The sequence below is a fragment of the Megascapheus bottae genome, chromosome 1 (assembly GCF_031878675.1).
Source record: "Megascapheus bottae isolate mThoBot1 chromosome 1, mThoBot2.hap1, whole genome shotgun sequence".
Taxonomy (NCBI): domain Eukaryota; kingdom Metazoa; phylum Chordata; class Mammalia; order Rodentia; family Geomyidae; genus Megascapheus; species Megascapheus bottae.
Genome location: NC_143509.1, coordinates 2,366,327 through 2,388,357, shown reverse-complemented (window position 1 = coordinate 2,388,357; position 22,031 = coordinate 2,366,327). Strand labels below are relative to the sequence as shown.

Below are 22,031 nucleotides of genomic sequence, written 5' to 3'. Positions count from 1 at the left end.
CCTCACTAGTTCCGGGCTGGTTCTGGGGAGCTGTTCTGGGGGCGAAGAACACCCAGCACGGAGAGTCCCTGCCCCTGCCCAAGGCTGGGGCACTCCTGCTCCACCTCCTCCTCAGACAGCACCGGGCAGATTGCACAAATACCAGGAGAGGGAGCAACATGGCAGGGATGCCCCCTCCCTTCTTTGCTGGAAGTGGAGGATGGAGCAGCAGGTCTAGATGGGAAGCAATGACATTTACCCTCCCTCCCTTCCTTCCTTCCTTCCTCCCTTCCTTCCTCCCTTCCTTCCTCCCCTTCCCCACACCTCTTTAAATTAGGACAGAGAGAATCTGGCCTGAAATTCTTGACCCTTTGCCTCTCCAGTCCTGAGATCACAGCATACACCCCACACTGGGCCAACGCCAATGCCAAGAAGCCGTTCAAGTGCTAATTCCTTTACAGGATGACTGGATGTACAGGGAGGTCTGTCCAACAAGGACAGGAACAAAAATTCACAGAGAAATAAGGGGAGGAAATGCACACCCAAGAAAAAGAATGTGTAAAACCCATCAGCAACAGAAACACCTCACTATCTGTATGGCAGGGGCCTTTGCTTTACCAACTCCCTACTTCCACTGGACACACCCAGGGGGTGCAAAAGTAATGGTGGTCAGAGGATTCTTTGGGAAGCCAGGGAAGGAGGATCAAGAATCAGAGGCCAGCCTCCGCTGGAACAAATAAAAACAAGAAAGAAGGCCGGGAGTGTGGCCTAGTGGTAGAGTGCTCGCCTAGCATGCGCGAAGACCAGATTCAATTCCTTGGTACCACGTATATAGAAAAGGCTGGAAGTGGTGCTGAGGCTCAAGTGGTAGAGCTCTAGCCTTGAGAAAACCCAAGGACAGTGCTCAGGCCCTGAGTTCAAATCCCACGTCTGGCAAAAAAAATAAAATAAAAGAAGAAAGGAAACAAATGCTACTGCCTTTTTCCCAGACCACAGCTAGCTTTGTATTTCCTAAACGCCAGACAGGAAGGTGAGAGATCAGGGAGGAATTTCCATGCACAAATAAAATAAGAGACACACCATTGGCTGAGAAGATCTGGAACTTTCTAGATCCCCCACTCAAGTTCCCACCCAACCCCTGAGCAGCCTGCTTGTGTTAGCCTAGTTAATTTAGGTGTCCCCATTTTCCCAGGCCTCCCGGTCACCCCCCAAATCTAGGGGTGCGTGTGGTTATCATCTGCCATTGGTTTTCAGGTTATAAATGTCTGTGAATTGGGGTGTATGTGGAGGAAAAATCCTGTGCCTCGGATCTTTTTTTGGGGGGGGTGGGGGTTCAGCTCTTGGAAAACAGGAAGCTTTTTCTACTTTGCCTTCGAGTTTTAGGGTGTTTGGAAGGTGCTGGGTGACAGGAAGTGGGCTGGGGCTGGTGAGAGCCCATCTATCTTTAGCAATGACGCCCAGAGGTGTTCTTGACGGCAGCCCCCCTCCCTCCCCACACCCCCAAACCAGCCACCGGCACGAAGCACTCTGAGGGTTGTTTCTAGAGGGGAAAAAAAATAAAATAAAATAAAAAAAAATCACCATGCAGCCAGGCTGAGGATTTGGTTATAAATACGTTTTAAAATTAACCTGCTGCCGGGGTGTCTGCGTGTATCTGTCTCTTACTCACTCGGCTTAGATCTTGAATCGGGAGCTTTTCAGTTTTCCTCCTAAGTGGGGGCGTCTGGGTCTGTGTGGGGTGGCTGTGCCCACGCCAGTGCCCCCAACCCCACGCCAAGACCCCCACCGCGGCTTTCATCTTGGATCGGGGGCTGGGGCGACCCCGGGAAACCTGGGATCTTGGTTTTGCGAGGCCCCCCCACCCCCAGCCTGGTGCAGAAATAGCGCTGCCTCATTAACACCTGCTTCCCGGCAGAAGGAGTAATTGGGGCGCCCCAGACCAGCTGAAACCCCACCCCTGGGGAGGATGCTCCCGCCCAGCCCTCACTAGCTCCCTGGGATCGGGCAGGAGGGGAGGCAGGCGAACCCCCACCCGGGCCCCAGCCTCCCCTCCAGCCCAGTGGACCCCCGGCCCCTCCCTTCAGTCGGCTCCTCCCCGGGCTGTGCGCGCGAGGCTGTGATTGGCCGTCCCAGGGCCCCTCCCTTCTCCCTGCCCCACGCTGGTCCCTCGATTCTGATTGGCTGCCCCAGGACACTGGGGGTAACCATGGTTCTAATTGGGTGTAGTCCAAACGCCTGCTGGGCCCTCGATTCTGATTGGCTGCCCCAGGACACTGGGGGTAACCATGGTTCTAATTGGGTGTAGTCCAAACGCCTGCTGGCCCCTCGATTCTGATTGGCTGCCCCAGGACACTGGGGGTAACCATGGTTCTAATTGGGTGTAGTCCAAACGCCTGCTGGTCCCTCGATTCTGATTGGCTGCCCCAGGACACTGGGGGTAACCATGGTTCTAATTGGGTGTAGTCCAAACACCTGCTGGCCCCTCGATTCTGATTGGCTGCCCCAGCACCTCCGCTGGTCCCTCGATTCTGATTGGCTGTCCCAGGGCCCCTGCTGGTCCCTCGATTCTGATTGGCTGCCCCAGGACACTGGGGGTAACCATGGTTCTAATTGGGTGTAGTCCAAACGCCTGCTGGCCCCTCGATTCTGATTGGCTGCCCCAGGACACTGGGGGTAACCATGGTTCTGATTGGGTGTGTTCCAAACCCCTGCTGGCCCCTCAATTCTGATTGGCTGCCCCAGGGCCCCCGCTGGTCCCTCGATTCTGATTGGCTTCCCCAGGACACTGGGGGTAACCATGGTTCTGATGGGGTGGGTCTGCAACCCTGTTGGTCTCCTAGCTCTGACTGGTCATCCCCGGATCCCGCGGGTCCCACGATTCTGATTGGCCGTCCCAGCACCAGGGGGCTCCAGCTTTTCCCCCCCGCAGGGGCCTGTCCTCCCCCACCCCGCCCCCAGCAGGAGATTGGACCCCGGGAGACGCACGCACGCGCAGGCCCGCGCACACCTACCTGTCCCCTCTTCAAAGCAGGTGGTATGAAATTTCCCCATATAAAATTCTAACCCTATGATTGCAAAAATAAGGATTGCAAAAAACAGGAGGAGGCCGATCTGCAGCAGGGGGATCATGGCCTTCATGATGGACTTCAAGACGACCTGTAAACCTAGGGGAGACAGGGAGAGAGGGGGCCCCCGGCCCGTCAGCAGCCACCCCCACAGCCAGCCTCCAGCCGCCTCCCCCAGCGAGCTCACAGCCCGTGCCCGGTGCCCCGAGTGCGCGGGTGGGCAAAGCAACATGGATGACCCTAGAGACTGGCTCTTTCTTACCCCAGGCAAAGTCCTGTCATAGTTTAGCTTATTAATTCACTTGTCGTCGCCGGTACTGGGGCTTGAACTTGGGCTTGGGTGCTGTCCCTGAGTCTTTTTTCTTTTTTCTCGGCGCTGGTGTTCTACCACTTGAGCCACAGTTCTACTTCTGGCTTTTTGCCGGTTAAGTGGAGAGGAGAGTCTCATAGAATTTCCTGTCTGGGCTGGCTTTGAACTGCTGTTCTCAGATCTCAGGCTTCTGTGGCACTAGGATTACAGGGATGAGCCACCAGCATCTGGCTTCTGATTTTTGCGGGGATCAGAGATGGGGACTTGAACTCAGTGTCCGATGCTTTCACTGGTTGGTTGGCACTCTCCCACCTGAGCCATGCCTCCAACCCCTTGCTGTTCATTTATTTTTATTTTTATTTTTATTTTGCCAGCCCTGGGCTTGGGCTCAGGGCCTGAGCATTGGGTTTTCTCAAGGTTAGAGCTCTACCACTTGAGCAACAGCACCGCTTCTGCTTTTTCTGTGTATGTGGCGCTGAGGAATTGAACCCATGGCTTTGTGCATGCTAAGCAAGCACTCTACCACTGGGCCAAACTCCCAGCCCCCTTGGTGTTAATTTTTATGTCTGACTCCTGACATTAAGTTCTGATCCGGTGTGTTGAGCCCACACGTTAGCCATGCGTCCATCCTTGGCAACTGAGAAAGGAGGAGAATATGGAGGTTCATCCTCATCAGCCTGTAAGAATTCAGGGGAGCCTCTTAGGACTTGGGATTTACCTTTAATCAACTGATAAAACAACTAGTCCAATATGCAGATCCTCTCTCCGAGCCTCAGCCTTTCTACCTGTGAAATGTGTGAACACAGCAAGTTCCTCCGGCATACAGGAGGTACTCAATAACTGCATGTCGGTATACAGGGGAAACTGAGGGCTCCCAGAGCCCCTGAACAAAGCCCCAGGCACAGCCAGTAACTCACGCACTTGGGATTCCGGACACCAGCTTGAGCGGCCGCAGAACTCGAACTGCCCTCAAGGTCCGAAGGTCAAACTCTGTCCCAACGGTGGCCAAGATACTGGAAGAAAAGCGCCAGGGTGGAAGAGAGAAGTGGCTTTGAGGGAGATCACAGCGATTAGAGTGTGAGATTCTCTTGCCTCAGCCTCGTGAGGGCTGGGCTCACAGGTGGGCACTGCCATGCTCTTTCATTCGCTTGGCACAAGGTGATTTACTCAATTCTATAAATGCACATCTGGGTGACCTCAAAAATATTCCACAGCCCACATCCTGAATCCATCATGGACCGGGCGGGTTCTCTGGGGAAGTGGCAATTGCTTTTAAGGCTCAACATGTAGAAAAGCAGTCCAGTTAGGGAGTGCACTTCTGTAATCCCAGACCTGAAGACACTCTGGCAGGAAGAATCAGGAACTTAGAGCCCACCGGGGTTACACAGTTACACAATCAGACTCTGTATCAAAACCATTCCCAGCCCAAACAGTTTTAAATCCGTGTGAGTTCACATCTAGGCAGGCTGACCTTGGGTAGGTTACTTCCCTGCCTCTGTGCCTCAGTTTCTCCTTCTTGTATAGCCCCTGAAAGAGTTGTGAGGCTTACATGACTTGATCCTCTTGGAGAAGCTGTAATTTCAGGCACCCACAAACCATCAATGTCTCTAGGCTACTGAAAATGAACAACAAGACTCTCTGGAGGTGTGCTTTCAAATTGAGGTCATTTCAGGGAAAGAAAGCCCTTCATTAGAAGGGTCATGGTTTGAATCCCTCAAAGGGAGGCTTTGCGACACGAGGCCAACTTGGGAGGGGGAGGTAGCTTTGAGGGGCGGGGCCTAGAGGGAGGGAGGGAGGTCCTTGCAGGCGTGGCCACAATGAGGGCGTGGCTGCCGGGACACCCGCCATTTCCTCCTGGTTCTTGGCATTTCTTCCTTCCTCTCCAGCACCTGGCAGGTTTATTCACGTGAACCCTGCCCGCCTCACCTCAGGCCGAATGTGGTACCAACCACACACCCAGCTCCCCCAAACCACGAGCCCCAAATAAACCTTCCCTCCTGTGAAGTTGATGGTAGCAGGTGTTTGGTCACAGCGAAGCAAAGCTGGCCCACAGGATGCGTCTCCCCACCAAAAACTTGGGGGACAGTGGACAGACAGCTTCTCTCTCTCTCTGTTAGGAGCAAGTGGGGCACACCGTCCACCATCTACCCTGAGACTGATTACACATACTAATTTTCTTCTTTCCCCTACCAACTTTCCTATTTATTTGCACTTTTAAAAAAAGGTTATTGTAGAGGTGAAGTACAGAGAGGTTACAGTTTACTGAACTCAGGTGATAACATTTCTTTTGGGGCTGTGTCACCCTTTCCCTCACTCTCTGTGCATATTTGCTTTGTAAGACAGGGTCTCACTATGTAGAGCAGGGTTCGCCCTTGAGCGCCTGGTCTGCCTGGTTCTGTCTTGGCGTGAGGGCTGGGGTTACTGTCTGGGATTGCAGGCGTGTGGTGCCATGCTCAGCTCCCACCAGCTAACTTTCCTGGATTCCTCAAATTCTTTCTTACAGGCCACCAATAGATTTCTGCCTCTCACTCTCTTCCTTTTTTTTTGGCAGATAGGAGCTGTCGGTTTGGGTTGGCAGAATGAACCCCATGCATTGGCTGAGTTTCCAGGTATTTGCTTGACAGATAAGAACTGAAGAATGACAGCATACCAGACCCTAGACAGGCCATGGAGGGACTGGTTAATGGAATCCAGGCCCAGAGAAGTTGAAAGGGGCGAGGTTCTTTGTGGGGGGCGTGGCCTAGTGCTAGGGGGTGTGGCTGAGCCTCAGGGGCGTGGCCAAGGACTGTGTGGCTCAACACCAGGATGCTTGGTCCCATGATGGGCGTGGCTCAGCATCAGCGGGCAAGCTCCTGTTGGGGGCGTGGCTCTGTGTTGGGGGCGTGGTTTCATAATGAGCAATACCAGATTAGCGTTGTCCAGCAGAAATAGGAAATTCAAAATTTTCCAGTACCTACTTAAAAATAAAAATAGGGTCCAGGAGTTTGGCCTAGTGGAAAGAGTGCTTGCCTAGCATGCACCAAGACCTGGGTTCGATTCCTTGGAACCACATACATCGGAAAAGCTGGAAATGGTGCTGAGGTTCAAGTGGTAGAGTCTGGCCTTGAGAAAGCCCAGGAACAGTGCTCAGGCCCTGAGTTCAAGCTCCAGGACTGTCAAAAATAAATAGATAAAACAAAGACAGGTGAAGTTAATGTGTGTGTGTGTGTGTGTGTGTGTGTGTGTGTGTGTGTGTCCTGAGGCTTGAACTCAGGACTAAGGAGCTCCTGTGCTTGACTGGCACTTGACTATCAGCCACAGCTCCACTTCTGGCTTTTTAGTGGCTCAGTGGACATCAGAGACTCATAGACTCCAGTCTAGGGTCAAACCTTGGTCTTCAGATCTCAACCTCTTGAGTAGGCAAGGATTATGGGCATGAGCTGTAACACCACGCTATGGTTTTTTTTTGCTGTTGTTGTTTTTGTCAGTTGTAGGGCTTGAATTCTGGGCCTGGGTGCTGTCCTCAAGCTCTTCAGCTCCAGGTTACTGCCTTACCACTTTGAGCCACAGTGCAACTTCCAGTTTTCTGGTGATAAGAGTCACACAGTACTTTTGTGCCCAGGCTGGGTTTGAACTATGATCCTCTGATCTCAGCCACCTGAGTAGCTAGGATTAAAGGCATGAGCCACTGACACCCACATAAGCTTGTGATTTTTGATGAGTTGAATGCAAAGAATATAAGCCATGATTTGGAAAGACAACCACATTATAAATTCACCAGCATCATCATCATGATTATTTGTAAGTTTTCTTTATGTAGCTTAGGTGAGACTGGAACTTGTGGTTCACCTGCCTCAGTCTCTCAAGTGCTGGGACTACAGGCATGTGCTACCTTGCCCAGCCAAATGGTCATTCATAAGCCATTTTGCACATGATTTCCTTTTTAATCTGGTGCATATTCTACGCCTATCATGGCTCTTAGTTCCAATGCCCAGAGGCTACATGTGCCCAGAGGCACATGTGCTGGACAGCCCATGGGGAAACACACACATCTAAGTAAAGAGGTGAAGAAAGCAAGAAGTCTGGGAGCAGGAAAGTATCAGGAGAAAACTCGAGGTAGACAAAGCACGGGTGCAAAGGTGCTGAGGCTGGAGCATGTCCGAGAACAGAGGGAGTGGGAGAAGACAAAGGTGAATGGTGGTGGGGCAGGTGAATGAAGATGGTTTATGTTTATCCCAAGTAAGATGAAAGCATGGGCATCTCTGAAGATCGTGGCTTGAAGCCAGAGTGGGCAAGAAAGTCCACGAGACTCTTATCTCCACGGAACCACCAGGAAACCACAAAGTGGAGCTGTGTGGCTCAAGTGGTAGAGTTCCAGCCTTGAGCCAAAAACAAAATCTAAGAATGGGAGGCCCCGAGTTCAAGTTCTAGTACCAGCATGCACGTGTGCGCGTGCGTACACGTGAGCACACACACACCCCAAAAAACAAAACCCCAAGAAAGTGTGGTAGCAAACATCTACAAAGCATTCCTGGAGAATCAGGAAGCATTACGAGGCCAGCCTAGGCCACACAGTAAGATTGTGTCTCACGAACAAAATAAATACAAATTCTGGTGCCAGATGGGGCTAGAAGTGGGGTGACTGGGGGGGCCTGGTACATCCATCCAGATGAACAGGCACAGAATTAAGTTCTGGAAATCTCTAGAACTATCTTCTAGGAGCACTGGTAGTAGGGGGTTGAAAGCAGGTGTGTCTGGAGGAGACCACTCAGGAAAGCAGGCTGGAGAGGCTGGGGTTCTGACTGAGAGATGGAGAAGGCAGAAGGGGGCGAAAAGGAAGAAATGGCGACGAGAGACAACAACGCTGCAAACCTGAACTCTAACCCCGGCCAGGGCACCTCCGGGTTCAGCCTTGCACATCTCACTTTATGATCTGGGCCTTCAGGTGCTGCAGCCTGAAGGATGCAAACACACCGGCCTCGGTCATTCAAGCCATCTTCCCTCCCAGGGCAAGGGCTCCGGAGGCGCAGAGAGCCGGGAATGGGGAGGAGAGGCGGTGACCTGGAGGCCTCAGAGGTGGGGTCCCGGCCTGCGGAGGCTGTGGGGGGCAGGGGGGCTGCCAGGGAGGCTGGCAGGGGGGGACCTGGAGGCCTCAGAGATGGGGTCCCGGCCTGCGGAGGCTGTGGGGGGCAGGGGGGCTGCCAGGGAGGCTGGCAGCGGGGCGCCCGGGCTGTGAGGGGCCCAGGACGGCCTGGGGGCCACGAGGCAGCGGGAGGCGCGGGAGCCGCAGCCACGGAGCGGGCTGGAAGTAGGGCACAGGCAGTGGGAGGAGGAGGAGGGAGGCCCTGGTTATATATAGCGGCTGGCAATGGCCGGGCACTGGGGAGCTGGGCCGCGGGCGGGGACCCCGCGCCTGCGCCGCCCCGGGGGGGAATGGAAACCAAGTGGGATACCCGTGACCCGGATGTAATTCCCCCACTTCCGGTTTCCTGACCGGAAGCACCCGCCTCCACACCGGAAGTCCCGGCAGACATCTTGGGCCTCTGAGTTCCCCAAGGAAGAGCAGTGGGAAGACAGGAAGGACGCCCCGGCGATGGTCACCCCCGACCCCCGAGAGGCCTCCTGCCGAGCCCCGCGCCCCGCTCAGGCCGCCTCCGGGCACAGCCAGGCCGGGCTCCGTCCACGTGGGCCCCGCGTCCGCCGCGCTCCGCCCCGGCTCCCTCAGCCCCGCGCGGCCCAGCTCCTCCCCGCGTTTGTCTCGTGAAGGAAAGGACGGCGCTGAAGGACACAGCTCCATCTCGAGCGGACCCTGAAGCGCCCTTCAAGGGCAGTGTTGTCTTTAAACAAGGAGGATCTGGATTCCCAGACTTCCCGCGGAGCTTCACGGAATCGGGTTCCAGTCACGTGGGGCGGCGCCCGCCCCAGCCCTGGCCACGCAGGAGGCAGAGAGCGGGAGGACCCGGTGTGCAGTCAGCTTCGTCCGGACACCAGGGAGAACCCCGTCTCGACCACAGGCTGGGCACCGCCCGAGCCGCCGGGGTCCTGGGGGTGCAGAGGTGAGTCGGGGGTCGTTGGTAAGGACGGGGGTCCTTGGGCTGCTCATCTCAACAGGACTCAAACGAAAACCGGTGGAGTTCCTGCCCAGACAGTGTGACACCATCGTGAGCTCCAAGCCAGTAATGAAAAATGAAAGAAAGCGAAACCACCACCACCGCAACAACAACAACAAACCTCACTGAGGAAGGCTCACCAAGGCTCCAAACAGAAGAATGACAAACACATGAGTGGGTGGAAATGCACCACTCATTCGACCATTAATCATTGCGTACAGTATCAGAAGCATATATTGTATTTCTAAATATACACACATACTACCTGCCCATTGATGACTACGAAAGAAAGCCAGACATCAGTAGTTTACTAATATAATCCTATCTACTCAGGAGACGGCCACGGTGCGGGGGGGACCTACTTTGAGGCTACCCAGGGCAATAAATTCACAAGACGCCCATCTCAACCGATACCTGGGTAGAGTACTGTATGCCTGCCATTCCAGCTATCTAGGAAGTGTAAAGATGAAGATCAGAGTCTAAGCTGTCTCAAAAATAAACTCAGAACCCATTTTTTTTTTTTTGCCAGTCGTGGGGTTTGTACTCAGGGCCTGAGCACTGTCCTTGGACTTTCCTCAAGGCTAGAGCTTGATCACTTGAGCCACAACACCACTTCTGGCTTTTTTATAGGTATATGATACCAAGGAATCGAACCTGGCTCTCCATGCATATTAGGCAAGTACCCTACCCCTAGGCCAAGCTCCCAGCCCCAACCCTATTTTTTTTTTTGCCAGTCCTGGGCCTTGAACTCAGGGATTGGGCACTGTCCTTGGAATTTCACAAGGCTAGAGCTCTACCACTTGAGCCACAGAACCATTTCTGGCTTTTTTCTATGTATGTGGTACCAAGGAATCAAACCCTGGACTTTGTGCGTGCTAGGCAAGCACTCTGCCACTAGGCCAAACTCCTGACTCCCAAGCCTATTTAAAAAAAAAAGTTAACGAAAACAAAAAGGTGTGGTTCAAGTGGTATAGCACCTGCCCCCCAGGCAGGAAGCCCTGAGTTCAAATCCCATTGCCTTCCCGTGACAGGCCGTGTGCTTTGTGTTGCTTAACCTCCACCAAGACCCTGCCGCAGAGGTGGGATCGTTCCCTCTACTCTCCAGAGCAGAATGGAGTCAGTGCTGGAGGCTCGCACAACTATTGAATAAGGCGGCCAGCATTCAACTGATGTCTCAGTCACGTCTAAGAACAAATATCCTTCAGTGTCCACGGGGGGTAGGGAGGGATTGGGGTTCATGCAGGACTTCCTGTGAACGCCCCAGCCTCTTACATAAAGTAGAACAAGCGCAGTCTGCAGTAGACTTTGTCGGCACTTGGTGACCTGGGCCACCTGATAGGATGTCAAAGCCATGCGCACAGCGGTTATGCGGGTCGTTTAGGGACTGGTGGCAGAGTCACCCGACTGGTGGTCTGCGCATGTGTGCCATGATGCGCTTCCCCTCCCCCGCCCCAATCTGTTTGGTCCTCAGTTGGCTGAGTGCCAGGTGAAGACTGCAGACAGGGAAGGAGGTCTACATTCCTCTTAGCCTTTGAAAGGGAAGAGATTGGACTTTCTCTGAGACTGGGAAAACCAAGACAACAACCACAAAGGCAAATAATAATAATGAGGAGGAAGAAGAGGAAACTTCAGGGGAGACAAACCCATAAAGGAGCCGACCAACATCTTAAAACCGAGTTGGAAACATCCCCAAGGAACCAGAAGGTGATCTGATGCAGACATGAGTTGAAGAAAATGTTGAGGTCCAGCTATGAGTTATAAAGACATCTTCCCAGCTGATTTCCCGGCACCATTTTGGTCTCCATCATCTCTATGCAGTCTTCCCTTCCAAAGCGCTGGGACTACATCTCCCAGCATGCTCTGCACTGGCTCCTGGTTGGGTTTAACCTAAGGACAAGTGCTGGGACTACATATCCCAGCATGCTCTGCACTGGCTCCTGGTTGGGTTTAACGTAAGGACAAGTGCTGGGACTACATCTCCCAGCACGCTCTGCTCTGGTTCCTGAGTTTGCCTGAGAATGAGAGCTGGGACTGCATTTCCCAGAGTTCTCTGCTCCAATTCCCTGCCAAGATTGGTGCTGGGAGAAGATGGAGGGACACAGAAATGGAGTAGAGTCTCATCTGAGCACCTTCCCCTCCTGGTAAGGCTTTGTCTCCACCAGGTCCTCAGAAAGTACAGCTAGCAAGAGCTTCCTCCTGGCGCCCTCAACATCCTCTGTTTCTTTCAGGGTTGTTTTCATGACATGCTCTTCCTTGACCTCTCCACTGCAAGTGAGTCCACGTTTTCTGTGGGGTCCTGAGTGGCGCAAGGAGGAAGGAAAGGGTGGTCTCTAAAGGCCCGCCACCTCGAGGCGCCTTAGGACCCCCAGATGTCTCTGAGAAGCAAATCGGACTGTTAAGTTTCTCCATTACAAGGAGCAGAGATTCAGATGTTCAGATGTACCTCCCTGTAGGCACTGCACAGTCCCAACAGGGCCAGGGCACGGGATGGGGCTGAAAGAAGATGGGGAACACCGTAGAGATATTCTGTGGCAGGACAGACTAAACCATGCACCCGAATTCTCAGCTAGGACACATGGCAAGGGCTGGAATCTCTTTCTTTCCTAAGAGGCCAGCTTTGCAGACAGGTATGGACTATGTGACAGCGCTAGGCAGTAGATGGAAGTCCTCCATCTGACTGCCTCCGGGTCAGGACAAGAAAAAAAATACTTCCTGGGATCCTTCCTCACACCCTTTGCCCTTTTGCAACTTGATTCTGAGGGACATGGAGACATTGGAAGACGCGGTCTGAGGCCAGAGGAGCCACAATGCCGAAGGAGCCTGGACCTGAACATAGAGCCGAGAGCTGCCTGCCATTGTAGGTCAGCATTTTGGGGGGAAAAACGTGTCTCTATAGAGAATGGAATATTATTTAGCCATGAAAAAGAATGAAATCCTAACCTGAGAGCTGCCCCTCCTCCACCACCAAAATAAAGTGAAATCTATCCTGTGTAGCAGCATGGAATTGGATGGCATTATAGAGGAAATAAGCCAGAGAAAGAACCCATATGGTGTTTTCTTACTCCCAGGCACGAGCCTAAAAAGTTGATTTCACAGAAGTGGAATCGTGGAAATTATGGGCTGAGGAGGGGACACGGAGAGAGCTATTACATGCCTGGATGAAGGGGACCAAGAGCAATATATGTTCTATAGCACTGTCTGGTGAGCACATACGAATTTCATATCTATCGTAGCAGTTTCTTTCATCTGTTTGTCTATAATCATCCATCTATCCATCCCCTCCATCCATCTATCGTTTATGCATTCCATTCCCCTCCCTCTTATCCATCCATCTCTTATCAGCAATGCTAGATATGTTAGGTTTTGGGTTGTCGGTTTTTAATCACTCTTTAGGACCTTATATGTACAAGAATTAAAGTTCGTTTGTGCAAGAGCTGTTTTTGCATGTTGAGGATTCTTTCTTACAGCAGCGAGCACAACTCATATGCTTGCTGACAAGAACTTGGCTGCCATAACCCCTCTTCCATTTCAGCTCCACAGATTGCTCTAGGACTCTGGTGAAACCCTAGATGAAAGCACAGAACCCCCCACAAGGAGGAGGGGTTCCATAAAAACCTCTACAACGAACTGTCAGCAATTTCTTTTCAGGTTAACCAATGACTGAGAAAGGTGGTAGATTCCAGCACTGTTCCAAGATGGGTTTGTATCTTGTCCAATTATTTCCTCATTGTTCGCACAATGCAGGGGCAGAGAGAAGAGAGAGACTCAGCCTCAGTTTCCTCCCAGGGAGAACGAGAAAAAAGCATGATCACTCAAGAAAAATGCTGACTAGACTGCAGCCCTGGGTGTAGTGAGCACTCAGCAAGCGGCCCAGACATGATCATTTGGATTTTTTTTTCTTCTTTTCCTCTTATTTTCAGAACAAACAAAAATGAACTTGAGTTGCCTCTGTGCTGGGCTCTGACAAATCCCAGGCCCTGGGAGGAGGGGCCGGGGAGAGGAGGAAGGAGGCCGCGTGTTAGAGTCTGGGATGAGAGCCAAAGACCAGCTCAGGAAATGATCTTGCCTTCCCAGGATCCTTTGGCCATCCCAGGGGGCCCTGGCCTCTCTTTCTCCTCCTGACCTTAGACTAATTCTGCACATGCGCAGACACACACACACACACACACACACACACACACACACACACACACACACACACAAATGATACTCAGGGCTCAGATTAGCTTGCCCTAGTTCAGCCTGTCCTACACAGCCCAGCCCCAGGAGCTCCGAGGGGACAAGGCCTAGTAGAATGAAGTGCACCCTCTCTCCACCCCCCTTCTTGTCTCCCTCCCTTCCCTCCCCCACCCCCAGGTAGTCTTCTAACCAGTCCAGAGTGGTGCATGCTTGGACAGGTGGCTAAGGACACATGAGGTTCCCCCTCAATTAATTAAAACGTGAATCACAGCTGAGTCACCCAAGGCAGAGAGCGTCAGTGAGCAAAGCTGGCTTCCTCCTTCCTGCATCGGGGAGGTGAATCAGCAAAAGTCCAGATCCCAAAATAAGGAGGGAAGAGGAGAGAGAGACAGAGAGACAGAGACAGAGAGACAGAGACTGAGACAGAGGAGAAAGAGAGCAGAGAGGAGGAGGGAGCTAGAAGGAGAGAGAAGACAATGGATAGAGGGAGGGAGGGAGTCAGGATAGCAAGAGGAACATAAATCACTAATTTTTATTTGGGATTGTTGTTTTGTTTTTTGTCAGTCCTGGGGCTTGAACTCAGGGCCTGGGCGCTGTTCCTGAGCTTTGATTTGATTTATTTATTTTTCTGCTACTCTACCACCTGACCACTTGCAGTCTGCTTCACTTCGTGTTTTGGTGATTCCTGGAAAGCCTCTCATGGTGTTTTCCTGCCTAAGCTGCCAGTGAGCCATGATCCTCCGATCTCAGCGGCCTGAGTAGCTACAATTACAGACTCCATGGTCTGTTTTATAAGATCCCCAAAGACTAGGGGCAGTCAATACGTACTAGCCAAGGGAGAGAACATTCCAGAAGTGCAGGCAGACTGAAGAGACCACAACTCCCAGCTTCCTTTGTAGCTAGGTGGAGCCATGTGATTTACAATTCCTGGACTCCCTTGAACTTGAGCCTCAGGGATAGTGCTTTACCACCTGAGCTGTGGACCAGCCCTGAGTGGAAAACCTAGGAGACAGTGCTCAGGTCTTGAGTTCAAGACCCAGAACCGGCATTAAAAAACAAGAAAGAAAGAAAAGAAAGGAAGGAAGAAAGAAAGAAAGAAAGAAAGAAAGAAAGAAAGAAAGAAAGAAAGAAAGAAAGAAAGAAGGGAGGGAGGGAGGGAGGGAGGGAGGGAGGGAGGGAGGGAGGGAGGGAGGAAAGAAAGAAAGAAAAGAGGTACCACACGAACCTTCCTTAAGGTACATAGCCCACATCTGCAGTGGGGTTAGATGACAAGCGTGTGTGGTGTCACATGAGGGGCTTGGCAGAGAGCTGGTCTGAGCTGGCTCATGTCATCGGCTCTTCTTGTCCTTAGAACCGTCATTTGAGTTTTCCCCAGTGGAAAGACAGGTCATTGGCACAGGCCAGGAAGGAGATGCAGGCCTCAGGACAAGTCACCAAGAGCCTGCAGATGGGGGCGGGGGGCTGGAACCCCGTGGGGGCGCAGAAGGAGGGATGAGGCTGGGTGGGGAGCCCTGGGGAAAAGGTATTTTTGGAACTCCAGGTTGAAAATAGACGCAGGGAGGCTTGGCTGCTGTCTGCACCAACGCCCAGAGGTAAGTGCGTGCGTGTACGTGTGCATGTGCGTGCGTGTGTCCCTGCTAGTTCGGGGCTTTTCCATTCAGCCCGTCTCCATGGCAACGGCTCATTCACGCCATCTCCACAGCAACTGTCGCTGGGGCTCATTCATGGCGGTTGCCATGGAGACGGGCCCATTGATAAAATCTTGATCTGGTGGGGTGGGGGGGGAAATGTTCGCTCTGGTGAATGGATGGGTGGGTGGCCGCGCTGGCTGTAGAGATGCCAGGGGAGTGGGCTGGAGGGGGTTCTGGGGTGCTCTACCACGTGAGCCACAGCTCCACTTCTGGCTTTTTCTAGGTATGTGGTACCGAGGAATCAAACCTGGGTCTTTGTGAATGCTAGGCAAACACTCGACCACTAGGCCAAACTCCTGGCCCTGAGTTGATTTTTTTTTTCTTTTGCACAGGCCAACCCCATCATAATTATTCACAATAATTTCTAGTATCCACAGAGAAATGACTGGATGACAAAACATACTTTCTATATGCAATGGAATTCTATTCAGCCTTCACAAAAGGTGGGGTGGGGGAATTGTCACATGTCACAACATGGAAACACCTTGAAGAGACAACAGTGACTAACACACACGAGGCACCATCTTAGATACTCAAGGAGCTGAGATTTGAGGGCCAAAGCCAGCCTGGGCAGGAAAGTCTGACACTCTTATCTCCAAATAAAAACCAATAACGCTAGTAGCAGAGCTGTGGCTCAAGTGATCTGTCAAGAGACAGCACCCCTGCCCCGAGTTCAAGCCCCAGAACCAGTTCAAAATAAACAAGCCAGTCACACAACAATAAATTCTCCATGACTCCACTGACAGGAGACCCCTGGATGCATCCTATTTATGGAGACAGGAAGTACAAAGCGTGGGTCATTTGCACTAGGGAGCAAGTGTTTAATGGGACAGCTTGTGATGGTGGAGGTGGATGGTTGTGACAGTGACACTAGAGTGGGACACTTCCAATGCTATGGAACTATTGTCAAAAAAAAAAAGAAAGGTCAAAGAGCTGCGTGCTACGGCTCACACCTGTAGTTCCAGCAACTGGAAAGGCTGAGAAATGAGCATCAGAGTTGGAAGCGATCCTGAGGAGGCAGCGATACAAGGCTTGATACTCAGCCCTACAAAGAAAACAAAAATAAGTCCCCCAAGGGGCCTGTCCGATATTCCAGGAGGTGGCAGCCGCCTGTCCTGGTCAGAAAGAAACTGCCAGGAACTAAGTTCTGGAAGGCAGCCAGCAGATGATCTTTCAGCTCACATCCGGAGGCTGCAGGAGGCTCAAGCTAACTGACAGCCCTGGCAAGGCCACAGGCAGCTGGGGACCCGTGGGCAGAGACAGACATGGAAGTCTGTCTTGCCTAGGCAGCTCTGAAGAGGGAAATCAAGGCCACTTCCTGCACAAACCGTGTGCATGTTTTGCCCAGAAACCCAATCTGAATAGTTCAAATATCCACATTTTCAATCCAGACAGACTCTCCTTACCCTTGATCTTCCTACCCCTGCCTGCTGGACTGCTGGAATTACAGGTGTATACCACCACACTTAGCTTGCTTGTTGAGATGGGCGATCTTGACATTTTCCCCAGGCGTGGCCTGGAACTATGATCCTCCCCTTCTCTTCCACCTGAAGAGGCGGGACTGCAAGCAGAAGCCATCTCAGCTGCCCCAATATTTTCTTCTTTTTCTGGTAAACTGAGGCCATGCCAAGAGGCAAAGTCCTGCTAACTGATGGGCATCTGAGGACCGCTGCCAGGTATACCTAACTATGCTCGCATTGCAGGATTCCTCTCCTTGCTTCAGTCTCTGAATTCCTTTCCCACTTCCTCCTCCTCCTCCTCCTCCTCCTCCTCCTCCTCCTCCTCCTCTTCCTCCTCCCCCTCTTCCTCTTCTTTGCAATATATTTTGATTAGCCCGGAGTCCTGAGATGTAGTATGGCTGGCAAGTTGCTAGACCTTTCTGTGCTAGGCCCTGCCTGTCTCTGTCTCTGTCTCTGTCTCTGTCTCTGTCTCTGTCTCTCCAGAAATGGGCGTGGTCAAGAAACCAGTACCATGCAGGGCAAAGGGGCGTGGCTCTGCCGGTGGGCGTGGCTCTGCAGTGAGGCCCCTGTCATCAGGGTGTGGCCTAAATGTGCCTCACTTTCCCTGCTCATAAACGGTTGAGGGGGAGGAATGGAGCCTTTCTTGCGGGATGGCATGATGAGCAGTTTCACGTGATCTACTCTGTTTTGCTCCATGGCAACTGACCCCCAGGGCTGCTGCTTATGGGCAGGGCTTCGAGGTAGGGTCGTGGCTTCCTGTGGAGGCGTGCTTAGCAGTTGTGGGCGTGGCTAGGCGATGGGCGTGGCTTTGGGTGGGGCGTGGCTCTCTTGCTCTCCCACCTGACAGCCTGTTAGCCACTAAAATGAATTCCAATCCACCTGCATGCCCAGTGAGTCTGTCTCTTGGGTCAGAGCCATTTATGACATTATGTCTCAGGAGACACACACACACAGGTTGAGTTACCTGCCTGTGGCTTATACCTGTAATCCTAGCGACTGAGATTCAGAGGATAACAGTTCAAAGTTAGCCTAGGTAAGATAACAAGGCCCTGGGACTTCAGCTCCCCTAAACTAGCTCAAGGCAGGACTGGAGTTGTGGACAAGTCCTAAATCACCAGTCATGAGTGACAAAACCAAGCAAGAGCACAAGGCCAACATTCAAGTCCTAACACAACTAAGCAAAGAAACTCTTAAAAAACAACACGAAGCTCTCATTGGACTTTAATCCTCAGGGGGATTTAATAAGAAGGATTAAAATACAAAAACAAAGTTTCAGGAATCAAGCTAGGTGCCGTGGCTCACTCCTGCAGTCCCAGGTATTTAGGAGGCCGAGATTTTGAGGATCCAGGTTCACAGCCAGTCCTGGAAGGAAAGTCTGGGAGACTCTTATCTCCAATCAACAGCAAAAAGCCAGAAGTGGAGCTGTGAGTCATATATACAGCTTCCAGTGGCTCTGGCTTTGCAACTCTCAGAACCGTGATCCCAAACAAAGCTTATCCCAAACAAAGCTTTCTTCTCCATAATTCACCCAGCCTCGTGCGTTCCATAATAGTAATCGCAAACCAGACTTCCAGTCTTTCTCCTGCTCTCTCTCCACTGAGCTAAGTTTTCTGACATCTTCTGATCAACTCCTCTAACGTTGTCGGGGGCTAATTAGTCTTGGTTTCGTTGGGTGTTTTGTTTGCTTTTGTTTTGGATGCAATCCAGGCCCCCCTACACTTTAGGCAATGCTCTACCACAGGCCTTCTCCCCCACCCCACCCGGTTGCAGCCTGAGTTCCTGTTTATACAGCTGATTATCTTAATCATAGAAATAGATGTAAAGTTCTCAGATGGTCCACTGGAGACCCCTGAGTTTCCAGTGATCAACTGAGCACTGTTGACTCCAGCAAGAGCAAGTGTGTGTGTGTGTGTGTGTGTGTGTGTGTGTGTGTGTGTGTGTGTGTTGGGGGAGGGCGGGAATCTCTAACCCCGCCACAGTCCCCTACTGAGCACTTGTTATCCTAGCTCTACGGCAGGGGAGGCTCAGCCAGAGGATCGGTGTTCAAGGCCAGCTTGGGGAACATTCTAGGAGGAAAGAGGGCCTACTTCCCCCCCTCCACACACACACAAACAACTGAAGTGGAGCTGCATGGTGGGATATGCAGCCAGCGAGAGCAACTCCTGTGTGTAGTTCACTGATGGTCCATGGAACCAGGCCTGCAGTAATCACGATTATTATCATTATTATAATTACAGTTATTAGTATTACAATACCGGGTGCCATGAGGCCTTCCTCCCGTGCCAGGTCCCACGCGAAGGGCCCCGTGGTATCTCATGGGATCCCACCTTTGGGGGTAGGAGAGCAGGGAATCTCCATTGTGGACATTCCCACATTCCATCTCCTTTCTCCTCCTCCTCATGGCACCTTGAGTGACTCTGCAAGGCAGGGACAGTCACCAGCCCAGGGTCACGCAGCACGGAGGCCCTGGTTCCCGGCTTCTGAAGGTCTTCTACCCTGCCCCGCCACCCCTCCGCAGCCTCCCCAGGCCCGGGATCGCAGCGGCCTCCCCACCGGCCTCTGAACGCTCGTTCTGATGGCAGAACTTTCCGGCCTGCAATAGAGGCAGTTCCTTTCAGGAGGTTGTGTGTGTGTGTGTGTGAGTGTGTGTGTCTGTGAACACAGCACAAAACACCCACGACCTATGATGGTGTCTTCTACAACAACCAACAAAACAGAACGGAGGAAACAGCTGATACTCAGCGGTCAACCCTGGGGGCGTGGCTCCTGCTCAGAGGTGTGGCTCAGCCCGGGGGGCGTGGCTCCTGCTGAGAGGTGTGGCTCAGCCCTGGGGGCGTGGCTCCTGCTCAGAGGTGTGGCCCAACGCTGGGGGCGTGGCTCCTGCTCAGAGGTGTGGCCCAACGCTGGGGGCGTGGCTCCTGCTCAGAGGTGTGGCCCAACCCTGGGGGCGTGGCTCCTGCTCAGAGGTGTGGCCCAACGATGGGGGCGTGGCTCAGGCTCAGAGGTGTGGCTCAGCCCTGGGGCGTGGCTCACGCTCAGAGGTGTGGCCCAATGCTGGGGGCGTGGCTCAGGCTCAGAGGTGCGGCTCAGCCCTGGGGGCGTGGCTCCTGCTCAGAGGTGTGGCTCCGCCCTGGGGGCGTGGCTCACGCTCAGAGGTGTGGCCCAATGCTGGGGGCGTGGCTCCGGCTCAGAGGTGCGGCTCAGCCCTGGGGGCGTGGCTCCTGCTCAGAGGTGTGGCTCAACGCTGGGGTTGTGGCTTAGTGTTGGAGGCATGGCTCAATGGTAGGGGCATGACTAAGCTGGGGCAGGGCTTGTGCTCGGGGCGTGGTTTCATGTTAGGGGCGTGGCACACTGTTAAACCATATAGCTGAGTATTAGGGCAAGGCTCCATGGTAGGGGTGTGGCTTACTGTTGGGACTTGGTTAGCATCCGGGGTGTGGCTTTGGGGCTGGAGGCGAGGTTCCACAGTGGGGGCGTGGCTGAGAGCTAGTGGGTGTCTTCCAGATGAGCAGACAGGCCAGTGGGTTATTTTGGCCCAAGGCCAGGGGCAGACAACTGAGTGTGAAGGTCTTGGGGCAGGGTCTCCACTGAGGAGCTCAGGTCACAGGACCCGGTATGTGGCTTGGGAGCCAGTAGATAATCGGATGTAGATGATGTGTTCAGAAGGACACTTCAGGCTGCTGGTGACCATGACAGGCGGGGGGGGGGTAAAGGGCAGAAGTCAAGGGACCAGGAGGAGGCCAATGTCCCGAGAGACATAAGGATGGCTCGTGGTGGACCCGTGGAGGAGGGAGAAGGGTTCTAGAGGCTACAGGAATTGCGCAAGGGGACTGGCATGGCTGGATGACATGGAGACTGTGGCTGAAGCCCCAGAGATGTCAGGACGTGTAATTCTGGAAGTTTCTGAGAATCTCCCCTTGGGAATCACGTCTGCCAGGGGCTGTGTAGCTAGAGAAGAAGGGGTGATGGGGTGGTGAGAACCGAGTGGTCAGAAGGGAGAAGGGCCAGGCGTGGTGGCTCACACCTGTAATCCCAGCACTCACGAGGAGGAAGTGGAGGAGGTGGAGGGGAAGGACCCAGACACCTGTGGAAAGAATGGCCTCCTCCACCCCACGGGGAAAATGGCCAGGAACTCTGGACAGGGGAACATCTCGTGCCCCTGAGCACGCAGAGCCGGGCCGGGCGCTGTCCAGCGTGCTGAAACCGAACTTGACCCGTATTCACATCCCCTCCCTGTTAGTTCGGGATCCTCTGGAAGCAGACCCCGAGACAAAGTTGACTGACTTGGGGGGTGACTTGAGGAATGTCAGGGGGAGGTAGGAGGAGTCCGTGAGAGGATGTTTGTTGTTACTTTGCCAGTCCTGGGGCTTGAACTCTGAGCCTGGGGGTTTTTGTCCCTGAGCTCTTCAGCTCAAGACTGGTGCTCAACCACTTAGAACCACAGCGCCACGACTGGTTTTCTGGTGATTCATTGGAGGTAAGAGTCGCATGGGTTTTCCTGCCCAGGCTGACTTCGAACTTCAAGCCTCAGATCTCACCCTCCTGAGTAGCTAGGGTTACAAGCCTGAGCCACTGGAGCTGGCTTGAGGATGGGATTTATTAGAGCGAAAGTCTGCCTTGAAGCTGGCTCACAGGTCTACATTTTACCCTTGAGCAGCAGGAAAGTCAGGTGTTTATAGCCCAACGCTCCCCATACCTCCCCCCATTGGTGAAACTGCCACGCCTGGCATATTGGTTGGCGTATTGGTATTACAGACTGTGCTTGCCTAGCATGCACGACACTCTGGGTTCAATTCCTCCACACTGCATACACTGAAAAAAGCCAGAAGTGGTGCTGTGGCTCAAGTGGTAGAGTGCTGGCCTTGAGGAAAACCCAAGGATAGTGCTCAGGCCCTGAGTTCAAGTCCCAGGACTGGCAAAAAGAAAGGTAAAGGGGTACACATTGTTCTGAGAAGTTAGGGGAAAAGCTGGGTACCAGCGGCTCACACCAGTAATCCCAGCTACTCAGAAACCTGAGGACTGTGGTTCAAAGTCAATCCAGGCAGAAAAGTCTGTGAGACGCTTATCTCCAGGAAACGACTCCAAAGAAGCTGGAAATGGTGCAGTGGCTCAAGTGGTAGAGTGCTAGCCTTGAGCACAAAGAGGCACAGAGACAGCACCCAGGCCCCAAGTTCAAGCCCCAGGACTGGCCAAAAAAAAGTTAGGGGAAAATCACTTCTGCGGTTAAGAAGTGAAATGGTTTGTGAGAAAAATTTGCC

General features: G+C 52.9%; 1 protein-coding gene across 1 annotated transcript in view; it reads right to left on the bottom strand.

The window, feature by feature from the left end:
* The window catches only part of Cacna1a (calcium voltage-gated channel subunit alpha1 A), a 123,890-nt gene that overhangs the window by 71,838 nt on the left and 30,021 nt on the right, over positions 1–22,031 (bottom strand). Inside the window, exons 5-6 of the mRNA XM_090336121.1 lie at positions 4,276–4,367; positions 2,991–3,143 (exon numbers count right to left, since the gene is read on the bottom strand). Of these exons, the coding sequence (XP_090192247.1) occupies positions 2,991–3,143; positions 4,276–4,367 (245 nt within the window). The remainder of the gene's footprint in view (positions 1–2,990; positions 3,144–4,275; positions 4,368–22,031) is intronic.